We start from the raw sequence: 25,411 nt of genomic DNA on the forward strand, positions 1-25,411 counted from the left end.
GATAAGTCATGTTTTGCACGGTTTTGTAGGGGATCTCATGGGTCTCCGTACACTTGATATATATCCTGACGGCTCGCTTGGGATACTCCGAGCAGCCCATGCAGACGAAGGCTATACATTACATCAAGAACTCGACTAACCAACCGAGCACCTTGAGAACGCTAAGATCACCTTACATTCCCTGACTAGATATCTTTGAATATAGCAGCACAGCCCAAGCGTGAAGAAGATAATATGGATCATGTCATGTCCACGTAAGACATAAACAAACAAACATTTGGAAATACGAACGACTTAGAAAAGTTTATTACATCGCTGAAAAGAAAACACCGATCATATAAAGCTACCGGGCCTGATTTGGTAATATTCTCTCCCTCTCTCTCCCTCAATCTTCTTTCATTGTCCCACAGAACCAACGAGAAGAAACAAAATCACAGCTCGAAAGAAAAGAACCCCCCTTTCGTCCGATCGACATGGACATTTATGTGAGCTTCTGCTTGATGAAGAAAGAGCGGAGATGCGAGAGTTGCCAGGCACAAGCGGCCGAGAGAACGAACAGCTGGATCAGGGTCCACCGGACGACGCGAGAATTGGTAGCCTCGGACTGGTCGCGGAATTCGGCCTCACGTTCCTGTTATTTGTTTTTTGGATTAGCGAGCTCTTTCATTGACCCCCGAGATCGTAGAGGGCGGGGTGGGGCCTGTTCTCAGTGCATATAGAGAGAGAAAGGGAGGGGGGGGGGCAATCGCGTCATAGTTGAGAAGCACAAAACTGGGTTCAGAAGGGGGAAGTGAGGGCACATACCCGCTGGAACACCTGCTCTCTCCGGATATCCTGCAAGCGACCGTTCAGGTCCTTGACCTTCTGCACAATGTCCTGCATCTTGTCCTTGTCCTCCGACTCGATCTTGCTGGTCTCGCCGATGGCCATGTCGAGGGTGACCTGGACGGCGCCGGCCTGGGCGCCGGACAGCCAGCCGCCCGTGGCGGCGTTGGTCTCGGGGGTGAGGCAGATCTTGTGCAGGCCGGCGTCGGCGGCGGAGAAGGTCCAGCGGCCCGAGTGGCCGTCGCGCTTGGAGACGACGCGGTGGTCGTTGTCGAAGATCTCGTCCACGGTGATCAGCATCTTCAGGTTGGGGTCGACGATATACGTGTTCGATTGCTCGTTGATGACGGCCGTGGAGTAGGTGCCTGTTGTTGCTTTGAATTAGCGTGGGTGTGAAATTGATGATCTTGTCGGGCAAATTACTGACCGACAACGAGGGTGTCCTTGGGAAGCTCCTCATAGAAGCACTTGGTTTGGCGCCCGTCCATGAAGAAGTAGAGGGCGTTGGCGGGCACCGACAGGCACAGGATGGCACATACGGCCAGCGCAGAGGAGAGCCATGAGGCCGAGGATCGAGACGGAGCCATGATGCGATCCAGATTCAGGAGTAAATTGACCTAAGAATCCGAGTAAATGAAAAGGAGGGGGAGGAAACAAAAAGAAAAGGTAAAGTGGAGGAGGGGGAGGTCGACTGGCAGAGCAAGTAGAGAAGGACAGATTAGGATGGCAGCAGCAGCAGCAGCAGTTGAAACCAACAAGACAAGAAGAACTGGCCCGAGTCGGTCTTGGCGCGAATTCATCCTCTCTTCAATTCCTCCCTCCGCCCACTCCACCCCCCTCCCCTCTTTCTCATTCAACTCGGTCGTTTCCCTAATAGCTGTCATCACCCTCTATCGCATTTATTGCTCGACTTAAATCTGGAATAAATTCTCTACGCTTGATTCGATCCCTCACCCTCTCCCGATCCCCGGGGTCCCGCCCGTCATGGCTGCCGCCGATGTTCGTGACATGCTGGATTTGCCCGCGGAGGGCCAGCCACGTCCGCTGAAGAAGCAGAAAGTGACCGAGAAGAGACCAGGTAGGCTGCCGTGCTTGAACTTCATACCAAGGAAGGAATTTCTAACGTAATTATCTCGAGTCTAGAGGGTATCACCCGTGAGCTCTTCGCCTTACTAGGCGAGCGGGCACCTCCGATCGCAATCAACGAGAACCGCTACAAGGGCCGTCCCAAATGGATGAGCAAGATGCGTGTCCGCCCTTGGTAGGACCACTCCCTCATCATTCGCTTCAGCGAGTCACTAACATGGCTTGACACTCAGGCGGATGGCGCCATTCGAGAACGGCGCGCGATCGGACGGTCTCGTGCTGCGCCATTGGCAACGGCAGAACGAGCCCGCGAAACCCGCCCTAGAGGGATCTGAGATGGAAGTGGACGACAAGACCGACGGCAAGAACGCGTCCGAGACGGTGGAGAAGGATTACATGTTCGCCAAATACAACATCAAGGCGCGCGTGCCGAACCGCTACACCGATGAAGAGTACAACCGCCACTTGAAGAATGACGATTGGACTCGCCAGGAGACCGACTACCTGATGGACTTGGTCGAGGAGTACGATCTCCGCTGGGTGGTGATCGCCGACCGCTACGATTACCAACCGCATCCCGTCGACGCGGAGACGAACACAACGGCCCTCGTCCCGGCCAAACGATATCGGACAATGGAACAGTTGAAAGCTCGCTACTACTTCATCGCCGCATCCATGCTCGCCCTCGAGCACCCCCCGTCCGAGATGTCCGAGGCCGAATTCGAACTGCACGAGAAGATGATGAAATTCGACCCGGAACGCGAGCGCTCCCGCAAGGAGCTCGCGGCCCTGCAGCTCAACCGCACCGCAGACGAAGTCCGCGAGGAGAGTATCCTTTTGGAAGAGCTCAAACGCATCACCGCCAACGAGCAAGAGTTCATCACTGAGCGCCGGGAGCTCTACTCCCGCCTCGAGGTCCCCATCAGCGTCGGCAACACCACCATGTACCAGTCGAGCCAGGGTCTCTCGCAACTCCTGCAAACCCTCCTCCAAGCCGACAAGAGCAAGAAGCGTCGCTCGATCCTGGGCCCCGAAAGCGCCGGCGCCGCCCCCAGTCCGGCCGGGCAGACTCCCGCCTCCAACGCCCCCGGCAGTGCCCGGGACAGCCGCGCCGATACCCCCAATGCCTCCGCGCCCGCCGCCGCCGTCACCGCCGCTGCCGCCCCCACTAACAAGAAGGCCACCGCCGCCGCTGCCGCCGCCGCCGCGGCAGCCGCGACCAAGGAAGCCGAGAAGACCGTCAAGACGCTCACCCCGGCCGAGGAGGCCAAGTACGGCGTGCAGCACCACGAGCGGCTGGCCCCCGGCGTGCAGTTCCGCAGCGATCGCGCCCAGAAGCTCACGCAGGCCAAATCCAACGTGCAGACGCAGAAGCTGGCGGCCGCGCTGGCCGAGCTCGCCGTGCCGCTCCGCCTCGTCATGCCCACGGAGCGCGTGTGCAAGGAGTTCGAGAAGCTCATCCACTCGGTCAACCTGCTGCTCGACGCGCGCAAGGTCGCCGAGAAGGTGGAGAGCGAGATCCGCGTGCTCGAGGCCGCCAAGGAGGAGCGCGAGCGCAAGACCAAGGAATCTCAGCAGGAGAAGACCTCCACCACGTCCACTTCCACTAGCAAACCCGAGGTCAAGTCCGAGCAGCAGGACGAGGAGGACGGCCCGCCGCTGATCCCCGCTGATGCTGCCGCCGAGGCCGCCACGGCCCCCGATCCCAAGGGTCCGGCCACTGCGGCCCAGGCGGAGGGCGAGCCAGCAGCAGAAGTGAAAGGGACGAGTGGTGTGCCGGCTGGTTCGACGGAGGGGCCGGATGGAGCGTCGCACAAACGCTCGGCCAGTGTTTTGAGCAATGCGAGCGACAAGAGCAACAAGCGGCAAAGAAAATAAGGCCTAGGGCCTTGAGTTGTGTGTTTCGGGCAAGGGCGTTTTGATTGGGAAGGAATTCGGGGGCGTCTTGATGCTTTAATATATACCTTTGTACGATTATATGAAACCCTGCGCGGTTGCTTTCCAGGATTGCAGACTAAAGTTGCATAAACTTCCAATGACTTCAAGGGGTGATGGTCACCTCATCACATGCTCCCGGCCCTGTCCACAAGGTCCTTTTCCTTTAGTCGGCCCCCTGCCCCCGCACCTAGGATGTATAAAGCGAATATCCCCAGCGTCTTGTCTAACGTATGCATTCTTGCTCGCCACAAACTGAGATATCAATACACAACAATCCAACCCTGTCATGTCTCTCCCATGGTCAGTGTTGACTAGTCTGCCCTGAAGCAGGCCCACCGAGTCTTCGATACAAAGCATTTACTACCAATAGAATTGTCTTCAAGCCCTCGAGCCCAGCACACAGGTTACATACTCATCGACTCACTCACCCACAGAAAAGATCTCCTCACAATCCTGATAGTTGCTTTCCCAGCCATCAGTGACTACAGTCGAGCCAGTCTGTTCCGAGAACTGCTTGCGAACCGGGTCTACGCTGGGACTGCTTGGTCCATCTTCCTCGTGAGAAGACTTGTGCTTTCCGCCGGGCCATTGCTTGAGAGGAACCATCGGCTCACCATCCTCGTCCGTTTGGGCTCGGCGTTTACGATCCAAGACCCGGAATTTCATAGCTCGCCCGTCTTTCTTTTGTATCACTGGGAACCGCCCGGCCGACGCATTTAACTTGGCAGTTGCTTTGGCCTCCAGGTCGCGCGCCATCGCAGACATACTGCGGCCCTTGGCCCATAGACTTCCGGTGCGACGCAGAGTCGACCATCTTCCCAGAGACATCCCTCGTCCTTCCGTGCTCATACTGGATGCCGACGGACTCGCTTGTGGGGGCTGTTGCTCGCTTGGAGATTGGTTAGGATCGACCCAGGCACAGAAATCCCAAGGGTCCTTTGCGCCAGCTGATGGCTCTGGGTCGGAGTGATCCTTCTTCCTTTTTGAAAATTTCCCCAGAAGAGAAGACTTTAGTGACTCATCGCCTGCAGTTTCATTAGTTGCGCCGGACCAGCTGCGAAGATTGATGTGGCCAATGATGGAAGAGATATCGAGACCAGTTCCTGCTTTCTTCGACAGCGACGTTATATCCTGCTGCTGTGGCTGGTCCTCGATAAGGGTTGCCTTCTCAGTCTGCGTACCAGACTCCGGTGGCGCGTCTTGGCTTGAACCGTTGATCGCACATGGACCGGACTGTTCTTTTGAGGGCCTGTCGTTTTCTTCAGCAGCGGATACTAATGTGTACCCATAGCCAAGACGCCGTCCACCAGACATCCAGCCCACGCTCACTTTCCGGGGCGATACAAGATCTGCGTCAGTGTTAGTTGGAAAGCTGATGTTTGACGAAGCGACTGAAAGGTCCGAGTGAATTTGTTCTACAACTCTGCCGCACGAGGCTAGCGCATTAGTCGTATTGTCATGGACGAGTCTGGAACCCGCAGACTCAGCATTGGCTATATCTTCCAGCAGCCGGGGTGAGCAGTCTCGAGTAGGATGAAGGCTTCTTTGGGATTGTCTCTCTACCGGCGTCGTGTTGTGCGCTATTTCTGCCTTGCCCAAGTATATTCTGGATCCAGCCGAATACTGGCTGTCTGGTCGAGAATAGCAGGAAGATGTCTGGTGTGGAAAGGGCCTATATGTCGGTTCACTTACGTCCCTTGCCTTGCCTTTGCCCGCCACTGGGCCATCATCAATGAGCTGTTGCGTTGGCTTCCGCAGCCTGACATCACTAGCCCATGGATTTCCCTCGAAGGATTGCTTCGTTGAGAGAACCCGAGGAGAGGTTGTACGAGATGCAAGCATCCTATGAATCTCCATGTCCTCGAGATGAACGGAAGCATTGCCGGAGGCAGACAATGGAGGTTGTTGTCTTATCTTTCTAACCGAAAGCCCCGTTGAGGGCCCAGCTAGCGAGTCTACAGATGTCGTGTAATGCGTTGGTACCGGGGAGGCGTGGCCTGGAGTTCTCGAGCGATACTCATAACATCCCGAGGACGAAAAATGGTTGCCCTCGGGGATAGTTGGAGAGCTATGTAGGGGGTTCGACAGCTTTGGGGTCCCAACTGGAGAAGGTGAAGAGTATCCATCCTGCTTGTCCCATGGCACACACTCTGTTGACCTCGGAGTCATGAAGCCAGCATGATAAGGTTGTGCGGCTTGGACCCGACGGCTTGCACTGCTTCCCACACGGGAGAAAGGGGGCGTTGGTGTCGGATGGACGGCCCAGATTGCCTGGTCCATGGAAGACCAAGGATTTCGTGTTCCTTCCAGTATAGTCTGATCTACTCCAGGTGTGTTCACTGAGTCTCCATTCGACACACCAGATGTACGGCCTGGGGTGAGGTGACCGTTCCTTTCATCCCCACGAGATTGAAGCTTGGATAGCGATGTTGTCTCGTGTACGAGATTCTCCGCGACCACGCGATCTGGCGTGCGAGTAATTTGTTTTGGGGTGCTGATGAACTGAGCGTCACTGTCATAGCCCCTCTCGCTCATCAAACTGCTGCCAAAACCAACTGGGGAGATGGTGTCCAGCCGATTACTGGCAAATCTCGACGGATCGCGGAAGGTAGAGGGTCCCGATTTCCTCGCGGCCCTCGTGGGGGCTTCATGGAGGCCTTTGTGTTCTCTCGAGAACCGCTTGCGTAATTTTTCCGACAAGCCACCGGCGGAGGTCCCAGAGGAGGAGAAGCGAACGGCATCCTCTCTGGAGGTGAAATGAGCTATCACGAGCGAACCGTTAACAGATGAGTTTACAGGCAGGATTTGAGTCACGCTGTACCACTACCCTGACCACTTTCCACAGCTCCATTTGGAGGCGAAGTGACTGGATGCAGTGGGTACGCAGGCCCCGTTCCTGGCGGGTCTGGTTTCTTCCAGTACGCGCGGAGTCGGGGGCAAAAGAAAATCCCCATTGTCGATGACCGCCGCGGAGTGTTCAGCAGTGTTGATCAGATGGCGACTGTGGCAATTGAAGCCATGAAGTGACCCATGAGCGCACGAGCATGGAGAAGACCAAGCCTCCCATGACTACCTTTGCAATCATCTCGAGTTGCTACTGTAGGGAAGGCGGGGGGGGGGGGAGCGTGGCGTGAGAATCGCCAGACCCCAACTGAGGCAGGCGCGTTCGTATTCTTGCTTGAGTCCAATTCATTAGAATGGAAAGACAGCTTACCACTAAGTATAGACTAGAAGTCTGTCCAGCATGTGTCCGAAATGAAGCAACAATCAGACTGCAGCGATCTGGGGAGGGGCATAGCTCAAGTAAAAGTTCCCAGCGCCGGACAACAAATTGGTCTCCGAACTCAATCGCCGGAGCTCCGAATGATGGAAGCGGGGATCCTTATCCAACATGGCTGATGCTTCGGACAAATTGAAATCAGTCAGATTGTTGGAGCTTTACTGAAGTGGCAATTGTTTACACAGAACATCGCGAATGGAGCAAATCATAGTCATCCAAGGTTACCAAAGTCACCGGAATGAATAACTTTACCTACAAGTTACAATCTCCCTCCAAATAGGCATCTGGCCCTGGCTTTTAGTGGCCGATCGCGGACGCAGCCAGACCGTCTCCGATGGTTTCTCCGGACTGCGACCGGCCGGTCTCTCGCAACTGGCTAACTTACTGGCTAACTTAACTTAACTACTGGCTGTGACTCAAACGATTTACCCTGGGTTAATTAACTTTTTGGTTTTTTTTTTCCCTCGCGATTGACTTGATCACGCCATTTGGCACTATTCAATTGCTGGATTAGCCTCATACTTCGGCGAGATGATTGACTGTCCTTACCAGTAGTTCTCCGTAGTTCAATACACATTCCTTACAGTTTTCTTGCATGGAACAATTGAGACAAACGAGACAATCATTGGCCTTACTGATGAGCATTCGATGCATGAGAATGAGAACGTGCAGTCCGGAGGGGCCACGGGATACCATGGGAGGGCACTCTCCGCAGTCGGTCCATGGACAATGATTTGATAATGCGATTAGATCAAGGCAAAGATACCCAAGTTGAACCTTGAACTTTTTTGAATGTCCAACCGGGGAATCGCTATCGGAGGGTTGTTGACAGTCCGGAGGGGCTGTAATTTTACCGGTTATTACCGGCCACGAAACCCCGCCAAACTTTCCGCCATCCCATCCAGACCCAGTCAGAAAGAAGAAAGAAACCTTCGGCCTCCGATGTTTTATGTTTTTTTTTTTCTCTTCTTCTTCTTCTTCTTTGGTACAGTACAGGCAGTACAGGCAGTACAGGTAGTGGTTGTAGCCTGAGGTTTTCCGCCTCCCCTGCCCCTCCCCCTCCCAGCTTATATTTCCCCTCCATCCCCCCCTCCTCCTCCATCTTCTTCTCTTCTCTTTCTCTTTCATCTCTCCCGTGTGTTTTTTCTCCCTCTCTATCTCTATCTCTCATCTCTCTCCCAGCAAGAGGATTGATTCTTCTTGTCTGTTCTTCCTTGTGTTGTGTGCCTTGCAACTTATTCACTACTCCATCCACAAACCCTCTCCCTTTCTCCCCCTACACATTCACACACATCCGTCAAGATGGTTCAGTCTTCCGTCTTGGGTTTCCCCCGTATGGGAAAGCTCCGTGACCTCAAGAAGGCTACTGAGGCTTACTGGGGTGGAAAGATCTCTCGTGAAGAGCTCCTGAGCGAGGGAAAGAGACTCCGTGCTGAGCACTGGAAGCTCCAGAAGCAGGCTGGTGTCGACATCATCCCCAGCAACGACTTCGCTTTCTACGATCAGGTCCTCGACCACATCCAGCTCTTCGGTGTATGTCTTAAGCCCCTCTGCCTTATGCCCAGAAATCTTGGCTAACATGCTTCTTCATAGGTCATCCCCGAGCGCTACAGCAAGTACGGTCTCGACCCTCTCGATGAGTACTTCGCCATGGGCCGTGGTCTCCAGAGACCCGCCAAGGATGATCAGGCCGCTGTCGATGTTCCCGCTTTGGTATGATACGCTGCATAGGATGTTGGATACGATCAAGGCTAACACTGTCTCCAGGAAATGGTCAAGTGGTTCGACTCTAACTACCACTACGTCAAGCCTACCCTTCAGGACAACCAGACCTTCAAGCTCGCTGCTGAGCCTAAGCCCGTTGTCCAGTTCCTCGAGGCCAAGGAGGCTGGTGTTGTCACTCGCCCTGTCATCCTCGGTCCCGTCTCCTTCCTGACCCTCGCCAAGGCCGACCGTGGCCAGACCATTGACCCCATCTCCAAGCTCGAGGAGCTCCTTCCCCTCTACGTTGAGCTCCTTGCTAAGCTCAAGGAGGCCGGTGCTGAGGATGTTCAGATTGATGAGCCCGTCCTCGTCTTTGACCTCCCTGCCAAGTCCAAGGCTGCTTTCAAGCCCGCCTACGAGAAGCTCGGTGCCCTTGGTGACAAGGCTCCCCGCCTCGTCCTTGCCACCTACTTCGGTGACATTGTTCACAACATTGATGTTCTTCCTGCTCTCCAGAGCCTCTACGGTATCCACATTGACCTTGTTCGCAACCCTGAGCAGCTCGACACTGTCGTCGGTGCTCTCGGCCCCAAGCAGATTCTGTCTGCTGGTGTTGTTGACGGTCGTAACATCTGGAAGACCAACTTCAAGGCTGCCATCGAGAAGGTTGAGCTCGCCATCCAGAAGCTCGGCAAGGAGCGCGTCATTGTTGCCACCTCCAGCTCTCTCCTCCACGTTCCCCACACTCTCGAGAGCGAGAAGAACTTGGATGCTGAGGTCCGTGACTGGTTCAGCTTCGCTGTTGAGAAGCTGTCCGAGGTTGTTGTGATCGCCAAGGCTGTTACCGAGGGCCCTGCTGCTGTCCGCGAGCAGCTCGAGGCCAACGCAAAGTCCGTCCAGGCCCGTGCTTCCTCCAAGCGCACCAACGACCCTGAGGTCAAGGCCCGCCAGGCCGCCGTCACCGAGGAGATGCACAACCGCAAGTCTCCCTTCACCACCCGTATCGCCGAGCAGACCAAGTCCATCAAGCTTCCTCTCTTCCCCACCACCACCATCGGATCTTTCCCCCAGACCAAGGAAATTCGTGTCCAGCGTAACAAGTTCACCAAGGGTGAGATCACCGCTGAGCAGTACGAGAAGTTCATTGAGCAGGAGATCGAGGAGGTCGTCAAGATCCAGGAGGAGCTCGACCTGGACGTTCTCGTCCACGGTGAGCCCGAGCGTAATGACATGGTCCAGTACTTCGGTGAGCGCCTCACTGGTTACGTCTTCACCACCCACGCCTGGGTTCAGAGCTACGGATCCCGCTGCGTGCGTCCTCCCATCATTGTCGGTGACATCTCTCGTCCCGCTCCCATGACCGTCAAGGAGTCCAAGTACGCCGTCTCGATCTCCAAGAAGCCCATGAAGGGTATGCTCACTGGTCCCATCACCTGTCTCCGCTGGTCTTTCCCCCGTGACGATGTCCACCAGTCTATCCAGGCTCAGCAGCTGGCTCTTGCCCTCCGCGATGAGGTTGTTGACCTCGAGGCTGCCGGTGTCAAGGTCATTCAGGTCGATGAGCCCGCCCTCCGTGAGGGTCTTCCTCTCCGTGCTGGCACGGAGCGTGAGAAGTACCTCGAGTGGGCCGTCAAGGCTTTCCGCCTGTCCACTGCTGGTGTTACCGACGGTACTCAGATCCACTCTCACTTCTGTTACTCCGAGTTCCAGGACTTCTTCCACGCCATCGCTGCGCTGGATGCCGATGTTCTGAGCATTGAGAACAGCAAGTCTGATGCCAAGCTGCTCAAGGTCTTCATCGACGAGGCCTACCCCCGCCACATCGGTCCTGGTGTCTACGACATCCACTCTCCCCGTGTTCCCAGCGAGCAGGAGATCAAGGACCGCGTCGAGGAGATGCTCCAGTACCTCCGCCCTGAGCAGCTCTGGATCAACCCTGACTGTGGTCTGAAGACCCGTCAGTGGCCCGAGACCAAGGCTGCCCTCAGCAACATGGTCGCGGCTGCCAAGTACTTCCGTGAGAAGCACAGCAACTAAATTCTTTTTACATATTTAATCAGCCCATGATTGGGGCGACGATTTTCAACCCGTCGTCTCGGAGAGAACAATCTGTCGATTGTTGTCCGTCCATTTTCTTATGATGAGTTTACGATGTGATACCAAAAGTTCAACATATGGGTTCAGGGTTTCATTAGATGGGGTCCCCGGAGTTTTCAACATGTCTTTATGACGATTTCAACATCGGCGTCTGCATTAAACATCAGCGCCAAGATCTTTATTTCTGCCTTTTAACAGCGGGAATGCTCGGTGATGTCTGGTGCTTCGCCGGTGTCTTACACATAATATTTCAACAATGTGATACCACACGAAGAGGTTGCTACTGTACCACCTCTTTGGCAATTTAATTTTTACTTTTCGAACTATCGTCGTACTTGCTCTAGTAAAAGCGTAGTACTCGAGTAAAAAGATGCTCAACTCCGCTGATCTACAAGGATTTTCAGTCATTCTAGTCTTTCAACGAGTCCACAATATCATATCGTAGTATCTTAGCCATTGCTTCGATCGCTAAAAACTCCCAGACTAGTTCTACATGGCTAAGCATACACTAACAAACCAACCCCTCTAATCAAGTAGTATACAAACCATCCCTCAAACTTCGTATTCCCATCATCATCCCTCCCTGAAACCAAAATACAACCCTCCCTTCGTGAATGCTAAAGCAACGCAACCCTAAAACCACCCACAAAACGGCACCACCGCCCCCCTCCCCGCAACCTTCTCCTCCCCAAACCGCTCCACATACCACCTCCGCCCCCACCGCGCATGCGGCAGCATATTGGTCACCGCGTTCACCACAAACACCGCCGCCGGCACGGGGAACGGCAGCCCCACGGCCGCGGCGAGCTGCGCCGCGGGACGAAGCCAGGGAGCGAGATGGAGGGGTCCGCTAGCTGCTGCTGCTGCTGCTACGGTACCGGCCGTGGCCGTAGTGGTGATGGGATTGTTATACGACCGCAACCCCAACCGCAACCCCAACATCCCCGCCTCCGCCGACGACCGCACCGCCGTCCCCGCGAGCGCGAAGCCGGTCCATTCCAGCCATTCGCAGACGTAGTGCGGGTAGAGGATCGAGGCGAAGAGCGGGGTGGATGGTGGGGGGATTACATACACTTTCGAAGTGGAAGTGGAGGGGGGTGATGATGGTTTGGAATTGGATGAGGAGGAGGAGGAGGGGGAGGGGGAGGGGGAAGGGTCTTTGGAGGAAGCAGCAGCAGCACCACCACCACCACCACCACCAGCATCAGCGGCCGCCGCCGCCGCCCTCCTCGCGCCCTCCTCACGCCGCAGCCGGAAGAGCGTGCGTTCGGCGTAGATGTTCCCGGCCATGCCGGCCAGGAAGAGCGCGAGGCCGAGGGAGGGTATTATCTTTCCTGCTGCTGCTGCTGTGTTGGGTGGTGGTGAGGAAGGGTGATAGGGGGAGACCGGGTCGTACCCCACCAACCAGCCGGCCAGACATGTCGAGTTGAACCAGTTGAAGAGCATGGCGGAGACCATGATGAAGAGGTGGATGGGGGACATGCTGGGGGCGGCGAGGAAGGGGGAGATGACGGCGCGGTTGAGGTAGTGCGCGACGAAGAGGGCGGCGAGGAGTTTGTTGGGCAGGGGGATAGAGATAGAGATAGAGCCATTGGCATTGGCATTCGAACCAAAATTGGTGGTGGTGGTGGTGGTGGTGCGGTGGGCGTCGGCGAGCTTGAGGGGCAGCTTCCACAGCACGTAGAGCAGGTTCACCGGGCTGACGATCTCCATGGCGAACCAGGCCCAGCGGCCGGGGAGGTTGAAGAGGGAGCTCTTCATGGAGGTCTTGCCGGCCGGGTGCCAGGCTGTTAGCCATTGGATGATGGTGAACTGTACTTCGGTGCGGTGGTTAGCATGAACCCCCAAACAAGATGAAATCGCAGACTGACCAGCGGGAAGTATTGGAAGATGTTCAGTAAGGTGAGATAGACATCGGGGGTGGGGAGGAGAATGTCCATCAGAGGAGGAAGATGGTCCCAGCAGGAGGAGAGGATGGCTCCCATGTCGGGATGCGGGATGGGTGTACTGGTGAAGTCGATATACTGTACTTTGTATGAGTACAGCAATGCTTCAGTCCATCGCCCGAGCAGTTATGTCACTAACTCAAGTGATCCTTCAATCATGTGAATGACTAAGATCTGACTAAAGGAGATCTGCAATCAAGCAGGCCACAGCTTATCCCCTCGAATACGAATACGTTGACTGGAACCCATACTGATAAATCACCGTCCATTGCGCCTACCATTCATGCTTAGATTCCAAAACCATAACACATCATTGGGTTCAAACCGTCCGGCAATGCAGACCATGGTGCCCTGATCGGGTAGCGATGTACTGTAGAATCCGCCCCCGAACTCGGCTATTCTATGATGATAATCCAACGCAAGAGAAAACTCCAACCCTTCTCAGTAAAGGTAACAAAGAAAACGACAACCTCAATCCATCTCATGGTCAAAAGCGCTAATTAGAATAAGGCCCAGGGCGGCGGAAATGCCCTCTGCATAGAAGCCGTTGCTTTTGACGCGCAATCAACCAGTAGTCGTGTCCATCGGATCAGACACCTTAGCTTGCCTGCGCGCCGCCATCCGTTCGGCTTTGAAGGCTTCGATCTTGGCTTTGAGTTCCGTATCTAGGATGAACAGTCAGCCTTGAACCCCCGGGATATCGTCAACGACAGAAATACTCACCGGGTGTGACATCCTCCATTTTCAACGGAGCTCGGTTGAAGGGGTCGTGAGGATCACTGAGAAGGTGCGAGCGAATGGTAGAGCGGTCAATAGACACCCTGGACCCAGGCAAGATCACGGGGTCTTCCATCAGAGTGTACATAAGAGGATCTACAAAGCTGCATTAGTGCCGTTGGAGTGGAAGCCAGGAGTGCAATTATACCCAGGAAGTCATCAGGAACCTCCCCGAGGTCCTCTTCCGCCTGCTCGTCTTCTTCTTTAGCCGCCTTTACCTTGTGCTGGAACTGCTCCCACCGCTTGAGCTCCTCGGGCGACTTCAGGGACCATTTCCGCAGAATCTCGGCGGCCTTTTCGAAATTGGCAGGCTTGTAGGACCGCCCATCACGTGCCACAGCCACAATGAAGCTCTCTTTGCCCGTCAGATTCAGATAGACATCAACGATCTCGCTCAGCAATGCCCGAGGGTTGAAGCCATATTCCTGCAAGTTGTCCACCCGCAGAGTGGCACTCTTGGGCCCGACCATGGCGTCCAGGTTGTAGTCGAGCATATCTGCCAATCGCTGCACAATTTCAGGCATCGTGAAAGAATCGGCCAGTGCATCCGTGAACAACTTGAGCATGGAAACAGTCTCATTCGTCAACTGCATATAGGACTTGGCATTGCGCTGCGCGGCCGCCAGCTGCTCCTCCTTTTCTTGGCGTACGGTGGACTCCATCGCTGCTGCATTGCGCAGTTCCGTTTGCGTCTTGTGAATCGTGATGAAGGCCCCAAAGGACTCATCGAGCACATAGGTCACGTCATTGAGCAGAAGATTGACGAAGCGCACGAAGAAATCCAGGTTCTGCTTGGACTGGTTGTAAAGCTTGTTGCGGTAATGGGTATTGGGCCAGATGCATTGGATGATCTGGAAAATCTCGTAACGGATATTAAACTTATCGAAAAACTGGGTATGTGTACCGGTGTGCTCAGCCTCGATATAGAACTTCATCAGGGCGTGCAGTAGGTGCTGGTTGGCGAAAGGCATGGAGTTGAGCAAGTCCACGAGGACACCCCGACCGCCTCCAGGGCGAGGCCAGGTTCCTCGGAACAGGATGGAGACAAGACCTGCTTTGAGATAGGGGTTCTTGATGTAGCTCGAGCTCTCTAGGAAGGTAATGCAAAGCATAACCAGCTCGTCTCCTTGAGTGGCAGTAATGATTTGAGGCATAGCCCACATGATGAACTTGAAGTTGCTGACAATATCATCGATGAAGTATTCGGGCAGGCACTGGAACACCTCCGGTTGCTGCTCAGGCAAGGGAAGCTTGAGCGGCTCCTTGGGAAAGTTGGTGCCGGATACAACCCGCAGTACCCAGACCACCACATATCGCATGAAGAGCATGGACCGCGCCTGCCATTGATCGTCAAACAAGACGCCCTGCAAGCTGTATTTCAGGGCCAGACCCAGGTCCAGCTTGTCCTTGTATTTCTTGAGGGCCTGCTCGAATACTCTGAGCTGCACTGGATTGTTCAACCACCGATGCCGCTCCAGCTCGAACTTGTTGATGGTGGACTCCATGTGCCGCAGGTCTTTCTCGAGCTGCTCGAGCTTGGAAGTCAGAGACTCACTACCGTAGTGATGGGCAGCCACCGTCAGGAAGAAAATCTCCGTGATAAAATTGGACGTTCCCTCTGCGGACTTGGCATAGAAAGCATCCGAGGCATGCTGATCAGCATTGACTTTGGTTTCGTCCTTCATATCTACCCGAGGCTTGCGGTGTAGATAGTTTGCATCGACCCTGTCGATCTGCAACGACAAATTGAGTCAGACCCGCAAAGCACATAACTAATTGACTGACTCTCATACCTTGGTGAAGCTTGCATCCATGAACGGCTCGCAGAGCTGGTCCAGGCAAGTTGTGATGTTGAACATGAAGCCATCCGACGACACAGTAGTAGGATCCACTTGCATAGCCCGTCGCTTGTGGTTGATGTTCAGGGAGGCTGCGAACCAGTCTAGCACCCGATCCCTGGCATCCTTGGAGGCCCGGATCATGTGGTTGATCACATCAAGCAGATCCGAGCTAATCATATGCTGCATCATGCGGATAGACCGCTGTGCGTTCAGGATGTATGATTGATCTCTAGTCTTGGGGCTCGAGAAGTATGTCATGGTCACACTGCTCTGAAGCGGGGACAAACTGAACCATGGGCCAAGAAGCGTCTTCTTTTCGAACTGAGCTGGATCCCGAGACTCGTTGAACATGGACGACTCAGTAATGGCAGCCGCGATGGCCGCATTGTGGACGAGGTTCCGCAAAGCCTGCAAACAGGTTGATGAGACGCGCCCACGGTGAAGAGAAGAGATCAACATACTGTGAGATAGGGCTTGTAATCATTGTTGATGGTCAGGCCTGCAAGCTCCTGGCTCATTTCCTCCACAGCAGCAATGAAGGCCGGCTTGATGCTTTCATCCTCATTGAACCTGCCCACAGCCTCGCCGATGAACTCAAAATCCACACCTTTGTCATCCTCCGGGTCCAGGAGGAGATAGGGTTTGAGGGCCGACTTTTCAGACGACTCGAGCCTTTAGGGGGGGCAGAATGTGTCAGCTGCTAATCGTGCCAAAAGGCGAGTCAAACCTACCCGAACATTTCCGGCATGGTGATAGCAAAGATGCAGTAGCTCATGCACATGCGGCGGGCTTCACAGATGACGCTGTATTTCGGGTCATCGTCGCGAGGCCGACGGAACCCTTTGTGCAACCGGGATATCCGCCTCCAGCATGGAAGCAGGTAATCCAACGGCTTCTGCTGGGGAGCATTCGAAGCTGCCTCCAGGAGGGCCTGGTCCAGCACCGACAGCTCGATGCGGACCTCACGGCCTTGCTCCTCCAGTTCACCCCGCAGTCCGGGCAAGTAGGTCAACCGCTGCCCGTGAATATCCTTCTGACGAGCCTCGTTTAAGGTCAGTTTGAAGGCCGCGCTGAGAGTCCGATCGGCAAAGGACTCGATACTCTCGTCAGCTCTCGGTGGAGGGGGAGTGCCGGAGACTGGGGTAACGGTTTGCGATCGGTCTGGCGCTGCGCTGGCGGCCGTGGGGGGTTGAATCTTGATCCGCTTCCATTCCGATTGCACGGTCTGTGGTTGCGGGGACGAGGCCCGTGAAGGAGCGGCGCTGCTCAGATTGGATCGTGGTTGTGACTGGGGTCCCTCTGGGAATCGGGATGCAGGCGAGGGCTGCGAGGGCGATGCGGGCTGGCTCGACGCAGCGCCGTCGACGGGCGACGAGGGAGTGGGATTTCCTAGCTTTGCCAAGCGCTTGCTGCGGATCTGTAGGTAACAGGGGTCAGAGGAAACTTAGATTCGAGATTGGGCCTTGAATGAATTTGAGAAAAAAAGATGAGTAAACGAACCTTGTCCGCTTCAGACTGGCTATCGGACATCTCTACTGATGCTGATCGGGGCAGCCCGCAGCAGAAAACCTTCCTCGGTCAGCGGGTCACGGTTTTCTGCAAAGTGCTTGGCTGAGTTTGATGGAACGAAAGAACTGTGGGGGGGAGGAAAGAAGAGAGAAAAACCAGCAACCGAGATGTGACAAGTCCTCAGGAGGGGCTGATGATGGGGTAAACCGAGGACCAGGACAAGGCGGAAGTTGGGGGTGGAGGATGTCGATGTCACTTCTGCATGCGCGGTCGTCGTCGTCGTCGTCGTTAAGTCGGACTTTCTGTCATGGTCGATTGTTAAGTTAACTAACCAGTGATTATTAACTAAGCTGGTTGGAGGGATTTGATCTTCCCTCCCCGCTCAGGGCACAACACACTTGCCCCGATCGGGTCCGGCTCATCACCGCCATCAATGATCTATCCTCCATCATGAACCCATCCATTGCACAATAATTCAATACTGGTCAACTGGTCAGTGTTGAAGTGTGCATCTTAGTGTACATCTTATGGTTGATAAGTTAGGTGATGAGAGAATCCACTCTTATAACAATCACCCACGACAATAACAGTCAAAACACTGATTCCGAACCCAACGCAACAAAAGAAGTCATTGTTTGCCCATAGAACGCCATCAACAAACCGTGAGAACATATAGACATCTAAGCTCAAAAAAAAAAAAAAAGGCTTGATCGTGGTAGAGCCCAATAGCATGGGACAATTGCATGGGATATTAGTAAACAACGGATGCGAAGCCAACCGCGCCCAAGAACGAATAGGAACAAGTGTAGCAGCCATGAGAGCCACAGATCAGTATCTTCCCTTCAGCGAATCAAGTCGCTTGCAGCTCTTCAGCTCCATCGACCGGGCCTCTTTGATCTTCTCTACGTCCGGGAAAAACCACCCTTGAGCGTCCTGGATCATGCGATCCCGCGTGTGAATCTCGCTATCACATTCATACCGCAGCTTCGTCACGTAGTCCACCTCCACCCGTTGGTCCAGCTGGCGGAATTTGCGGGCGCTATAGTCATCCACGTCTCGCGGGTTGACGAAGTAATCGATATTCAGCTTAGGCGTCGTGCGATGCAGCGTGTGGGGAGACACCGCGGCGTCGAACCTGTACGAGGGACCGGACGGAGTAGGGGTGCCAGAGAACCGAGAAGAGATCCAAGGAAGGACGAAGAGGAGAATGAGAGGGAGAAGCTGCTGGAAGGTCGACCAGAGTGATGGCGCCGGCTCGGACTGGCCATTGGCCTCGCGGGGTCTTCTCCGAGGCCGCTGGCCTCCAAACTGATGTACCCGGAACCCGGGACCACCCCCCATGTTGAAGACAAATTGGGGACCGCCTGCATATCACGAGTTAGCCGTCGCTTGCACCCAGACACTGAGCAGATGCGTCCCACCGAAACCCCCTCCCATGGGGCCAAAGCCACCGCTGAAGAACCGCTGGAAGAGTTCCTCGGGCGAGATCTCCTCCTCGAACATCGGACCACCGCCGCCGCCGCCTGACCGGGGGAATCCACCGCCGAATCCACTGAAGGGCGAAGCACCCGAAGGTCCCGCGCTGGGAGTAAACCTGCTATCCGGATCCCCTCCGAATTTATCGTACTTGGCTTTCTTTTCCGCATCGGACAGGACTTGGAAAGCCCGAGATACCACTACAGCCCCAATTGGGGTGGTTAGTTTTACGTTGAACACACCCGAAAAGGGAAGAAGACAACCAAACCGACATTTGAAAGCCTCATCCGCTCCTTCATAGCCATTCTTATCGGGATGCGTCAATAGACTCAATTTGCGATACGCCTTCTTGATCTCGCCATCGGTGGCGGTCTTTTCCACCGCCAGGATCTCGTAGAACGCCGTGGTCGAGCATTTCCGAATCCTCAGGACGGCCGCCTTCTGCTCCGGGGTGTATTTGCGGTCCTGGTTGCCCTGGTTGTGTTCGCGGGATTTCGCAGCACCCCCATTGTCTACCCCAGATGCGGTGGCGGATGGCATCGCAGCAGCAGGTTTTGGAAAACGGCGATCGCCCCCAGGAAGACTCGGGTCTCACTCAGTGGCAGCAATGCGCTGCTCGTCGCTTTGTGTTCTGTATGTTTCTTGGGCGCAGTGAGTGTACGTCGAGGCGTGGATCTTCGGAAGAGGGACAGTGGTGGGCCTGGCAGCCGAAGCGGACGACCGAAAAAAGACAAGAGAGGGGGGCGTTTTGTTGTAAATCGAATAAGGGCTGCAGATACAGCTTAGGCACAAGGACAAGAAAGATAGCCAGCTGGTTCAGTTGCGGCGTGCCAGTTGGGGTCTAAGATAAAAAAAAACAACAACAGCTGTGACTGATAAACGTGGTGAGTTCTGGAGGTTCAAATGTTGACGCTAAGCCCCGGGTAAGCGTTGACAGTGGCTTGCAGTGTTAGTCAGGAAAGACTGTCTTGTGCTCGTTGCCGCGGATCGTCATCCCTCCTCACATCTGCTACCATCACCTCCGCATTCACTGTACTTGTTACCGGTGCGTTCAGCGCACCCCCGTCGCTCTTCCATAGTTGCGCCGTCTCTTCTCTGTGGCTAATTGTTGTTTAAGATAGGCTTCGCCACTCATCTGAATCACGATTAAGCACCACTGACACAATCATGGCTGGTTCGGACTCCGCAGTAGAGCAGACGGAGAAGTCTTTGGTCCAGACAGCTAGAGCATGGGGCGGTAAGTACTGACCAAAACAGCCTGGGCTATTTTCGCAAGACCATGGATATCACTCCTGTTGATGCTTGCAAGCTGACGCGCTCTTACTTTCATATAGAGAACGCCTTTCCGCCTACTCTACTGGCCTCTCTTATCACCGCACAGCACATGCGCCCGTTCCAACCACTGCCCATGCTATTCCCTCCTCTCCTTCTCTTCTCGAGCTATGCCAACCTTCAAGGATTCAAAACCGACACTGCGGGGATCAGCGCCGCCTGGTCTGGGCTCTACCTCCTGCTTGCGGGGCGGCGCAAGCAGCCGTTCATGAAGAAATGGGGCGCTCGGGGCATTGTGCGCGGCGTGACCATGGGTCTTTGCTTGGTCAACATGGTGAGTGGGGGACTTGCCTATACCCTGGGCAAGCGGGAAGAAGACGAAGATTAGACGGCATGGGTATAACTGTATAGATTGGGCCCATTCTGCAGGGCCTGAAGATCCATCGAAGATTTATTTATGTACGATAATGTCCGCCAAACACACGGATGAGGGCGTCGCTTTGGGCATGGTGTTATGGTCGTCGCTGAGACAAAAGCAAATTGGTTTCTGGCATACAGAATGTTGAAATGCGCTGTCTATGTGTATACGTGGTATGAAAAAAGATTTACAATGGTTGCGACTGGCGGACCGCAATCGCGCGAAGCAGCGGGTATGCGCTTGACCAGTCAGGCCGCTGTCGATTAGTTCGCGTAGAGTCGTTCCGACAGAATCATCTCCTGTATGCTCGACGGGACCAGCCAGTCCAGATCCTGGGGGTTTGCGGCGACTGCTTCTCGGGCCCTGGTTGAGCTCACCGATGGTGCCCCCGGTTTCCGTCCCTCCACCAGCTGGATTCGCTGGGCCCATTCCCGCTTACCGCCTATGTCATCTTTCCTTCCCTCCGCCAAGTCCCGCAGAAAGGCCTCCTGCTCGTCCCGACTGCCCCAGCTGCTATCAGGGCGCAAGGTCACCCGTAACCGATGCTGGGACAGGAAGGGCTCCAGCGACTGCAGGGTGTGCTGTGGGGGATAGTACTTGGGATCGAAGATGCGAATCAAGGTATCGTAGCCCGTAAGATGGACTTGTTCCAGCGAGTGGGGGTATACCCCCGCCCGCTCTATTTCCGCCGCCTTATCCACAAAGTATGGCTTTTTTGTGACGGCAATATCTATTACTGGAAGGGTCTGGCGAGTGCCTGGAGGACTTGCAGACGGTAAATGCGAAAGAAGGTCGCGAGCGAACAAGTCCATCATGGTTAGGCGGTCCTCGAAAGAAGCGGGCTTAGATGGTTTGTCCGCATTCTGCGTCGCCAATAGCAAGAGGAGCCGCGGAGCACAGCTGGTGTCCTCTAAAAGAGCCGAGCAGGCAATCCGACGGTGTGCGAGCGTCGGTGGATTGAAAGAGGAGTCAAGCACGTACAAGACGTCGGGACTGGAAGCAGGGTCATGGTCGTCGGGTGAGACGGAGGCCAGAACTTCAAAGTTCCGATCTGATGTTTGGAACTGTTTCAAGCGGGAAGCATAATGTGCCTGCAGGGACTGGAAGGAGGGTCTTTCCATAGTCGATCCGTTAGACGATGTTTGACCCAGTGGCTATTCTTGGAGATGCTTTCATGCGCGGAGAAGAGAAAGAACAACAACAACAACAACAACAAGAACAACAATGAGGGGCAGAAGAGCAGGTAAGTTCACGGCAGTTCGAAACATTCCAGCTTGCAGCTTCAGAGCCGCAACCGAACCGAAAACCACGGCAAAATGGCCGACCGCCCAGAGTGGGACAAACGGGAAGAATTGCCCGAAATCCATGGAAGGAAAAGAAGCGGATCGACAGTCAACCATCGGACCCTTTCTTTCCCTCGCGTTTGTCTTTCCGACGGGTGGCTGCAGAGCAACTTGAAGACTTGCGCTCTAACTTACTCGTCCTAATCGTCCTACGCACGGAGAACAACACAACAGTGACTGTTCCCTCCATTACTCATCGGGAGGGAGATTGTCCAACCCACAACCCACCCAACACGGCTGAGTGGCGGCAAAGCCGATATTAAATACATGTCCTACTCTTATCTCACCAGGGCCGATGGATGACGCTGGAAGGCCAGTGAGCCGGGCTGGACGGTCACCGTGTTCCGTCTAGATTAATGCGCGGGCTGATCCCAATCACAGTCATCTCGATGCTCATGCATCTCGATCCATCAGCCGTGTTGGCCGGTGAGCGAGCAATGAAGCCAGAATGATTTTTTATCCGAAGGGCTAGAATTCGGGGGTTAGAAATTTTCTTTCCTAGCGGTCTTTTGCGAGTGTAGCCGCGATGGCGATCATCCCTTAGTCAGTGTTTAGTACAGTAGGTAACTACTTCACTGTTCGGTTTCTCGGATCAACCACCAAAACTTCAGGCAACCGAGTATCTTAGCTCTTCTGGTTTGAAACATCCGCGGCAGTCGATGACCCTGGATTTCTGGTGAACACCCGGGGAGGGGTCCAGAGATATCTGCTTGACCATTTCATGTCACCGTGATCCAGCAACCATTAAATTGGTGTGCAGGAGGGCGGTTATTGCTCATATTTAATCTAAGATGAGTGCAATCTGTGGGATAGTGTCTAGACTCTAGACTCCCGGTCACTTTGACCGGGGCTCCACTTCTCTTATGATCATCCTCGAATGATCTCTTCTGCTGGTGATAACCTCCGGATCAACACTGTCATTGATGCCAACGCCTCTGGCAGGCAGCCACCGAGTCATTGTCATACGTGCTGCTGCTGCTGCTGCTTGTTGTTGTTGTCCTCTTGGAGCGATTGCCTCTCCTGTTTATAGTGGCCTTGTTCGCTAAGGCCTACTGTACCGGTCCCAATCGCTTAGAGAAAGTTTTCGCATAGTCGGGCGACCCAGCGGGCCCGGTTGACGCCGAGCTTGACCATTCGCGATGGCCGCCACCACGTAGCGAATGGCCCACGCTTGGACCAAGTGCTGTACAATGACTCCGAGATACTGTCGATGCGGTGTCTAATCCCCCTATTTTCCCCCTAAAGACTCTAGGAGTGTATCTCACCGTGCTCTTGATCCCCCGCTTTCCTCCCAATGCCTCGTCACTGCTACGCAGACTGCGTGGACCCATACGTGAGATAGAGCTTGGCAGAATGGGAGGGAGGTAGCTGATCGATAGTCGGTCTTGACTTTTGACTATTGATTGTTCTGTCGGTATGGTACCGTGGGTGCAGTGACAAGGTACAGGATGGAAATTGGTGCTCATTTCCGAAAGCTGGCAATTTAGAGTTGAGCACTGATTGAGCTGTTGACCTTGATTCATGGATGCTCATTGCTGATTGCTCATCGCTCATCAGGCGGATGTGTGACGTGCTGGTGCGCCCTCACACAGACACCTGGCATTTCTGGCCCCTCGATTAGATGTACAAGATTTCTGCAGGCTGCCTTCCTGGCTATTGCTTGTTTTGACTGTGCCTGTAGAGTGCTGTAGAGTGAGTGCTGTATACGGAGTAACTACAGCCCGGGACAGTGGGAGACTCCAAGTAGACAGAGGGAAAAAAGAAAAACACAGCACCCCGTGCGGTCGATTGGTCGGGGAAAACGGCCCACACGAGATTAAAGCCAGGGGGAGAACAGCCAGTGAACGTCGTGCATCCACGGGATGAAACGGGGGCCATCATCTCTGCTGCCTTTGAACCTCCAATCCACGGATGGTGCCTGCGCCAGAGACCCACTCGATGGAGTCCCAGGAAATTAATTCATATCATTTCCCAATGTCCCATCACCATTTCTGCCAACGGCCCGGTTTTTCTGCCTGTTCGGCCTGAGATGAGACAGGCTAAGCTTGAGTGCACGAGGCAGAAGATCGGCTGATGCAACCATACGTTACAGATGGCCTTGCATTAATTCACCGAACTCACCCTCACTTGGTACGGTGCCTGGTAACTCATGTGTATCGTGACTCTCCGGGTGGGTTAATCAAATGAGAAAAAGATATTAGATGGAATTAGTGTCTCCTTTCCTTTCCTTTCCTTTCTTCTCCTCCCCCCCCTCTTCCTCTTCTCTTTCTTAGTCTAGTCTCTCTTTCTCTAACTGTCTCCATTCTCTTCTTTTTAACGACTCTCTTTTCCCCAAATTCTCGGATTGATTCCGTCAGACTGCTACTTTCTCTCTCAACTGTTCTCTGTGCTAGAGACGTTGCTTCGTTCTTTCGAACCCAGTCATTCTTTATCCAATTTGTTGCGAATAGATTTCGCAGCTCACATTCGTTGACCAACAACACCCCGCAGTCTCTACCTCAACAAACAGCACCACCACCACCACTACCTACATCACACAAAACCACCCTTTAAACCACAAATCACCCACCATGCAGCTCACTACCAAGGTCTCGGTTGCCCTTCTGGGTGCTCTCGCCGCCGTTGGCGAGGCCAACATCCACCACAACCTGCACTTCCACGGCCGCGATGCCGCCTCCAGCTCGGTTGCGATCCCCGTCACTCTCCCCACCACGACTGTCCAGCCTCCCCAGCCCGTTGTTGCGACCAGCTCGGCCTCCACCGCCGTTGCTGCCACTACTAGCCTGGCTGTCGCTCCTCAGGGCACCACCACTGCTGCTCCCGTCCCCGCTGCGCCCTCTTCCGAGGCTGTGGCTCCTGTTGCCTCGGTGGGCTCCTCGTCCGTGGCCGTGGTTGTGCCTTCGGCTCCGTCCTCTGTCCCGGTTGTGCCTGTTGGCCCCTCCTCCGTGCCCGTGGTCCCCGTTGGTTCCTCCTCCGTGGTGCCCGGTGCTCACTCCTCGGCCCCCGTGCCTCCTTTCCCTTACTCTTCGGCCATCACCTCCGCCCCCGGCCCTCTCGGCACCGGCGTGACCCAGTCCGCGGGAGCTACCAGCTCTGCTGCTGGCTCCGGCTCTGGCTCTGGCGCTGCCTCGGGTGCTGAGTCCGTCTCCACCGAGTACGAGACCCAGACCTCCACCAAGGATGTCACTCTCACCTACACTCTGGGTGCCGGTGCCTCCAAGACCGTGGTGACCACTACTGTCCACCGCACCGTGACTGACGTCCAGACCGTCTATGTGGTACGTTTGCTGTGTTATCGGCCGCCTGTGAATCCTACTGACCCATTGATATAGACCCCTGGAGCCCACAGCTCCAGCACTGCCAGCGCCGGTGCTCAGGACACTACCCTCACTTCGACCTCGACCGCCTTTGCCACCTACACCCTCCTGGCTGTCCCCTCGTCCACTGGTGCCGCTGGCTCTGCCGCCACCTCTGGCAGCTCCTCCGGCTCCGCCAGCTCCGGCTCCAGCGACAGCTGCGCTCCTGTCACTGTCACTGTCCACGACACTGTCACTGTGGTAAGTTTGCGGTGCGAAAGTTGATGATGTTGATGCTGATCATAGTTGCAGACTGTCGCCCCTACCACTGCCGCTGCTATCACCGCCACCCCCGACACCAACGTCGAGGTTGCCGAGCCCACCACCAGCGCCGAGGACACCACCTCCAGCGCCTCGACCACCGAGGCCGCTGCCACCAGCACTGCCACCGTGGTCCCCACCCCCCGTCCTCCCTTCGGCCACAGCAACGGCACCTTCCCCTACCCTAGCGGTGCTGCCCGTCCCACTGGCTTCCAGACCAGCAGCCGCGCGGCTTTCCCCTCGCACTTCCGTCGCGTCTACTAAGGGCTTAGCCTGGCGCGT

At 55.0% G+C, this 25,411-nt stretch overlaps 10 protein-coding genes across 10 annotated transcripts; 4 read left to right on the top strand and 6 right to left on the bottom strand.

The window, feature by feature from the left end:
• Positions 1–171: 171 nt before the first annotated feature.
• On the bottom strand, positions 172–1,547 carry BO66DRAFT_388344 (emp24/gp25L/p24 family protein). Its single transcript, XM_025646536.1, has 3 exons — positions 1,253–1,547; positions 805–1,190; positions 172–631 (listed from the first exon to the last, which is right to left on the bottom strand). The coding sequence occupies exons 1-3, from the start codon at positions 1,410–1,412 to the stop codon at positions 482–484; spliced, it is 696 nt and encodes a 231-aa protein (XP_025508116.1). The 5' UTR covers positions 1,413–1,547; the 3' UTR covers positions 172–481.
• Positions 1,548–1,647: 100 nt separating this feature from the next.
• Positions 1,648–3,957, top strand: BO66DRAFT_365648 (SANT/Myb-like DNA-binding domain-containing protein). The gene is made up of 3 exons (XM_025645220.1): positions 1,648–1,903; positions 1,969–2,086; positions 2,145–3,957. The coding sequence occupies exons 1-3, from the start codon at positions 1,810–1,812 to the stop codon at positions 3,787–3,789; spliced, it is 1,857 nt and encodes a 618-aa protein (XP_025508117.1). The 5' UTR covers positions 1,648–1,809; the 3' UTR covers positions 3,790–3,957.
• A 132-nt stretch (positions 3,958–4,089) lies between these two features.
• Positions 4,090–6,803, bottom strand: BO66DRAFT_468131 (uncharacterized protein; the record flags this gene model as incomplete). The annotated part of the gene is made up of 3 exons (XM_025652627.1): positions 4,090–5,198; positions 6,210–6,611; positions 6,671–6,803. The coding sequence occupies 3 exons, from the start codon at positions 6,801–6,803 to the stop codon at positions 4,270–4,272; spliced, it is 1,464 nt and encodes a 487-aa protein (XP_025508118.1). The 3' UTR covers positions 4,090–4,269.
• Positions 6,804–8,239: 1,436 nt separating this feature from the next.
• Positions 8,240–11,251, top strand: BO66DRAFT_365650 (5-methyltetrahydropteroyltriglutamate--homocysteine S-methyltransferase). Its single transcript, XM_025645221.1, has 3 exons — positions 8,240–8,662; positions 8,723–8,842; positions 8,897–11,251. Exons 1-3 carry the CDS (start codon positions 8,432–8,434, stop codon positions 10,868–10,870), a joined length of 2,325 nt encoding a protein of 774 aa, XP_025508119.1. The 5' UTR covers positions 8,240–8,431; the 3' UTR covers positions 10,871–11,251.
• A 120-nt stretch (positions 11,252–11,371) lies between these two features.
• On the bottom strand, positions 11,372–12,970 carry BO66DRAFT_468133 (3-oxo-5-alpha-steroid 4-dehydrogenase family protein). The gene is made up of 2 exons (XM_025652628.1): positions 12,802–12,970; positions 11,372–12,742 (listed from the first exon to the last, which is right to left on the bottom strand). Exons 1-2 carry the CDS (start codon positions 12,913–12,915, stop codon positions 11,564–11,566), a joined length of 1,293 nt encoding a protein of 430 aa, XP_025508120.1. The 5' UTR covers positions 12,916–12,970; the 3' UTR covers positions 11,372–11,563.
• A 124-nt stretch (positions 12,971–13,094) lies between these two features.
• Positions 13,095–17,276, bottom strand: BO66DRAFT_365657 (ubiquitin-ubiquitin ligase UFD2). The gene is made up of 7 exons (XM_025645222.1): positions 16,995–17,276; positions 16,226–16,911; positions 15,956–16,166; positions 15,447–15,902; positions 13,802–15,386; positions 13,600–13,749; positions 13,095–13,541 (listed from the first exon to the last, which is right to left on the bottom strand). Exons 1-7 carry the CDS (start codon positions 17,022–17,024, stop codon positions 13,441–13,443), a joined length of 3,219 nt encoding a protein of 1,072 aa, XP_025508121.1. The 5' UTR covers positions 17,025–17,276; the 3' UTR covers positions 13,095–13,440.
• Positions 17,277–17,433: 157 nt separating this feature from the next.
• On the bottom strand, positions 17,434–19,363 carry BO66DRAFT_388350 (J domain-containing protein). The gene is made up of 3 exons (XM_025646537.1): positions 18,752–19,363; positions 18,425–18,679; positions 17,434–18,367 (listed from the first exon to the last, which is right to left on the bottom strand). The coding sequence occupies exons 1-3, from the start codon at positions 19,017–19,019 to the stop codon at positions 17,832–17,834; spliced, it is 1,059 nt and encodes a 352-aa protein (XP_025508122.1). The 5' UTR covers positions 19,020–19,363; the 3' UTR covers positions 17,434–17,831.
• A 122-nt stretch (positions 19,364–19,485) lies between these two features.
• Positions 19,486–20,378, top strand: BO66DRAFT_388351 (uncharacterized protein). The gene is made up of 3 exons (XM_025646538.1): positions 19,486–19,524; positions 19,601–19,716; positions 19,814–20,378. Exons 2-3 carry the CDS (start codon positions 19,647–19,649, stop codon positions 20,137–20,139), a joined length of 396 nt encoding a protein of 131 aa, XP_025508123.1. The 5' UTR covers positions 19,486–19,524; positions 19,601–19,646; the 3' UTR covers positions 20,140–20,378.
• BO66DRAFT_145964 (nicotinate-nicotinamide nucleotide adenylyltransferase) lies at positions 20,286–21,387 on the bottom strand. The gene has a single exon (XM_025642106.1). It carries the CDS (start codon positions 21,288–21,290, stop codon positions 20,433–20,435), a length of 858 nt encoding a protein of 285 aa, XP_025508124.1. The 5' UTR covers positions 21,291–21,387; the 3' UTR covers positions 20,286–20,432.
• A 2,695-nt stretch (positions 21,388–24,082) lies between these two features.
• On the top strand, positions 24,083–25,393 carry BO66DRAFT_434675 (uncharacterized protein; the record flags this gene model as incomplete). Its single annotated transcript, XM_025650789.1, has 3 exons — positions 24,083–24,790; positions 24,845–25,069; positions 25,121–25,393. The coding sequence occupies 3 exons, from the start codon at positions 24,083–24,085 to the stop codon at positions 25,391–25,393; spliced, it is 1,206 nt and encodes a 401-aa protein (XP_025508125.1).
• Positions 25,394–25,411: the final 18 nt, after the last annotated feature.

Source organism: Aspergillus aculeatinus, assembly GCF_003184765.1.
Source record: "Aspergillus aculeatinus CBS 121060 unplaced genomic scaffold BO66scaffold_4, whole genome shotgun sequence".
Lineage (NCBI taxonomy): Eukaryota > Fungi > Ascomycota > Eurotiomycetes > Eurotiales > Aspergillaceae > Aspergillus > Aspergillus aculeatinus.

Excerpts from the sequence above, each read along its gene's own strand:
- BO66DRAFT_388350 (XM_025646537.1), bottom strand. The coding sequence starts at position 19,019 with ATGCCATCCGCCACCGCATCTGGGGTAGACAATGGGGGTGCTGCGAAA. Across the intron at positions 18,680-18,751 it reads AGCGGATGAGGCTTTCAAAT|TGGTATCTCGGGCTTTCCAA; the intron begins GTCGGTTTGGTT and ends TTGGGGCTGTAG. Across the intron at positions 18,368-18,424 it reads CCCCATGGGAGGGGGTTTCG|GCGGTCCCCAATTTGTCTTC; the intron begins GTGGGACGCATC and ends CGTGATATGCAG.
- BO66DRAFT_145964 (XM_025642106.1), bottom strand. The coding sequence starts at position 21,290 with ATGGAAAGACCCTCCTTCCAGTCCCTGCAGGCACATTATGCTTCCCGC.
- BO66DRAFT_365648 (XM_025645220.1), top strand. The coding sequence starts at position 1,810 with ATGGCTGCCGCCGATGTTCGTGACATGCTGGATTTGCCCGCGGAGGGC. Across the intron at positions 1,904-1,968 it reads AGTGACCGAGAAGAGACCAG|AGGGTATCACCCGTGAGCTC; the intron begins GTAGGCTGCCGT and ends TCTCGAGTCTAG. Across the intron at positions 2,087-2,144 it reads AAGATGCGTGTCCGCCCTTG|GCGGATGGCGCCATTCGAGA; the intron begins GTAGGACCACTC and ends CTTGACACTCAG.
- BO66DRAFT_388351 (XM_025646538.1), top strand. The coding sequence starts at position 19,647 with ATGGCTGGTTCGGACTCCGCAGTAGAGCAGACGGAGAAGTCTTTGGTC. Across the intron at positions 19,717-19,813 it reads GACAGCTAGAGCATGGGGCG|AGAACGCCTTTCCGCCTACT; the intron begins GTAAGTACTGAC and ends ACTTTCATATAG.
- BO66DRAFT_388344 (XM_025646536.1), bottom strand. The coding sequence starts at position 1,412 with ATGGCTCCGTCTCGATCCTCGGCCTCATGGCTCTCCTCTGCGCTGGCC. Across the intron at positions 1,191-1,252 it reads CAAGGACACCCTCGTTGTCG|GCACCTACTCCACGGCCGTC; the intron begins GTCAGTAATTTG and ends AAGCAACAACAG. Across the intron at positions 632-804 it reads GAGAGCAGGTGTTCCAGCGG|GAACGTGAGGCCGAATTCCG; the intron begins GTATGTGCCCTC and ends AACAAATAACAG.
- BO66DRAFT_468133 (XM_025652628.1), bottom strand. The coding sequence starts at position 12,915 with ATGGGAGCCATCCTCTCCTCCTGCTGGGACCATCTTCCTCCTCTGATG. Across the intron at positions 12,743-12,801 it reads TCTTCCAATACTTCCCGCTG|TTCACCATCATCCAATGGCT; the intron begins GTCAGTCTGCGA and ends ACCGAAGTACAG.
- BO66DRAFT_365657 (XM_025645222.1), bottom strand. The coding sequence starts at position 17,024 with ATGTCCGATAGCCAGTCTGAAGCGGACAAG. Across the intron at positions 16,167-16,225 it reads ACCATGCCGGAAATGTTCGG|GCTCGAGTCGTCTGAAAAGT; the intron begins GTAGGTTTGACT and ends CCCCCCCTAAAG. Across the intron at positions 15,387-15,446 it reads TGGATGCAAGCTTCACCAAG|ATCGACAGGGTCGATGCAAA; the intron begins GTATGAGAGTCA and ends TTGTCGTTGCAG.
- BO66DRAFT_365650 (XM_025645221.1), top strand. The coding sequence starts at position 8,432 with ATGGTTCAGTCTTCCGTCTTGGGTTTCCCCCGTATGGGAAAGCTCCGT. Across the intron at positions 8,663-8,722 it reads ACCACATCCAGCTCTTCGGT|GTCATCCCCGAGCGCTACAG; the intron begins GTATGTCTTAAG and ends GCTTCTTCATAG. Across the intron at positions 8,843-8,896 it reads CTGTCGATGTTCCCGCTTTG|GAAATGGTCAAGTGGTTCGA; the intron begins GTATGATACGCT and ends CACTGTCTCCAG.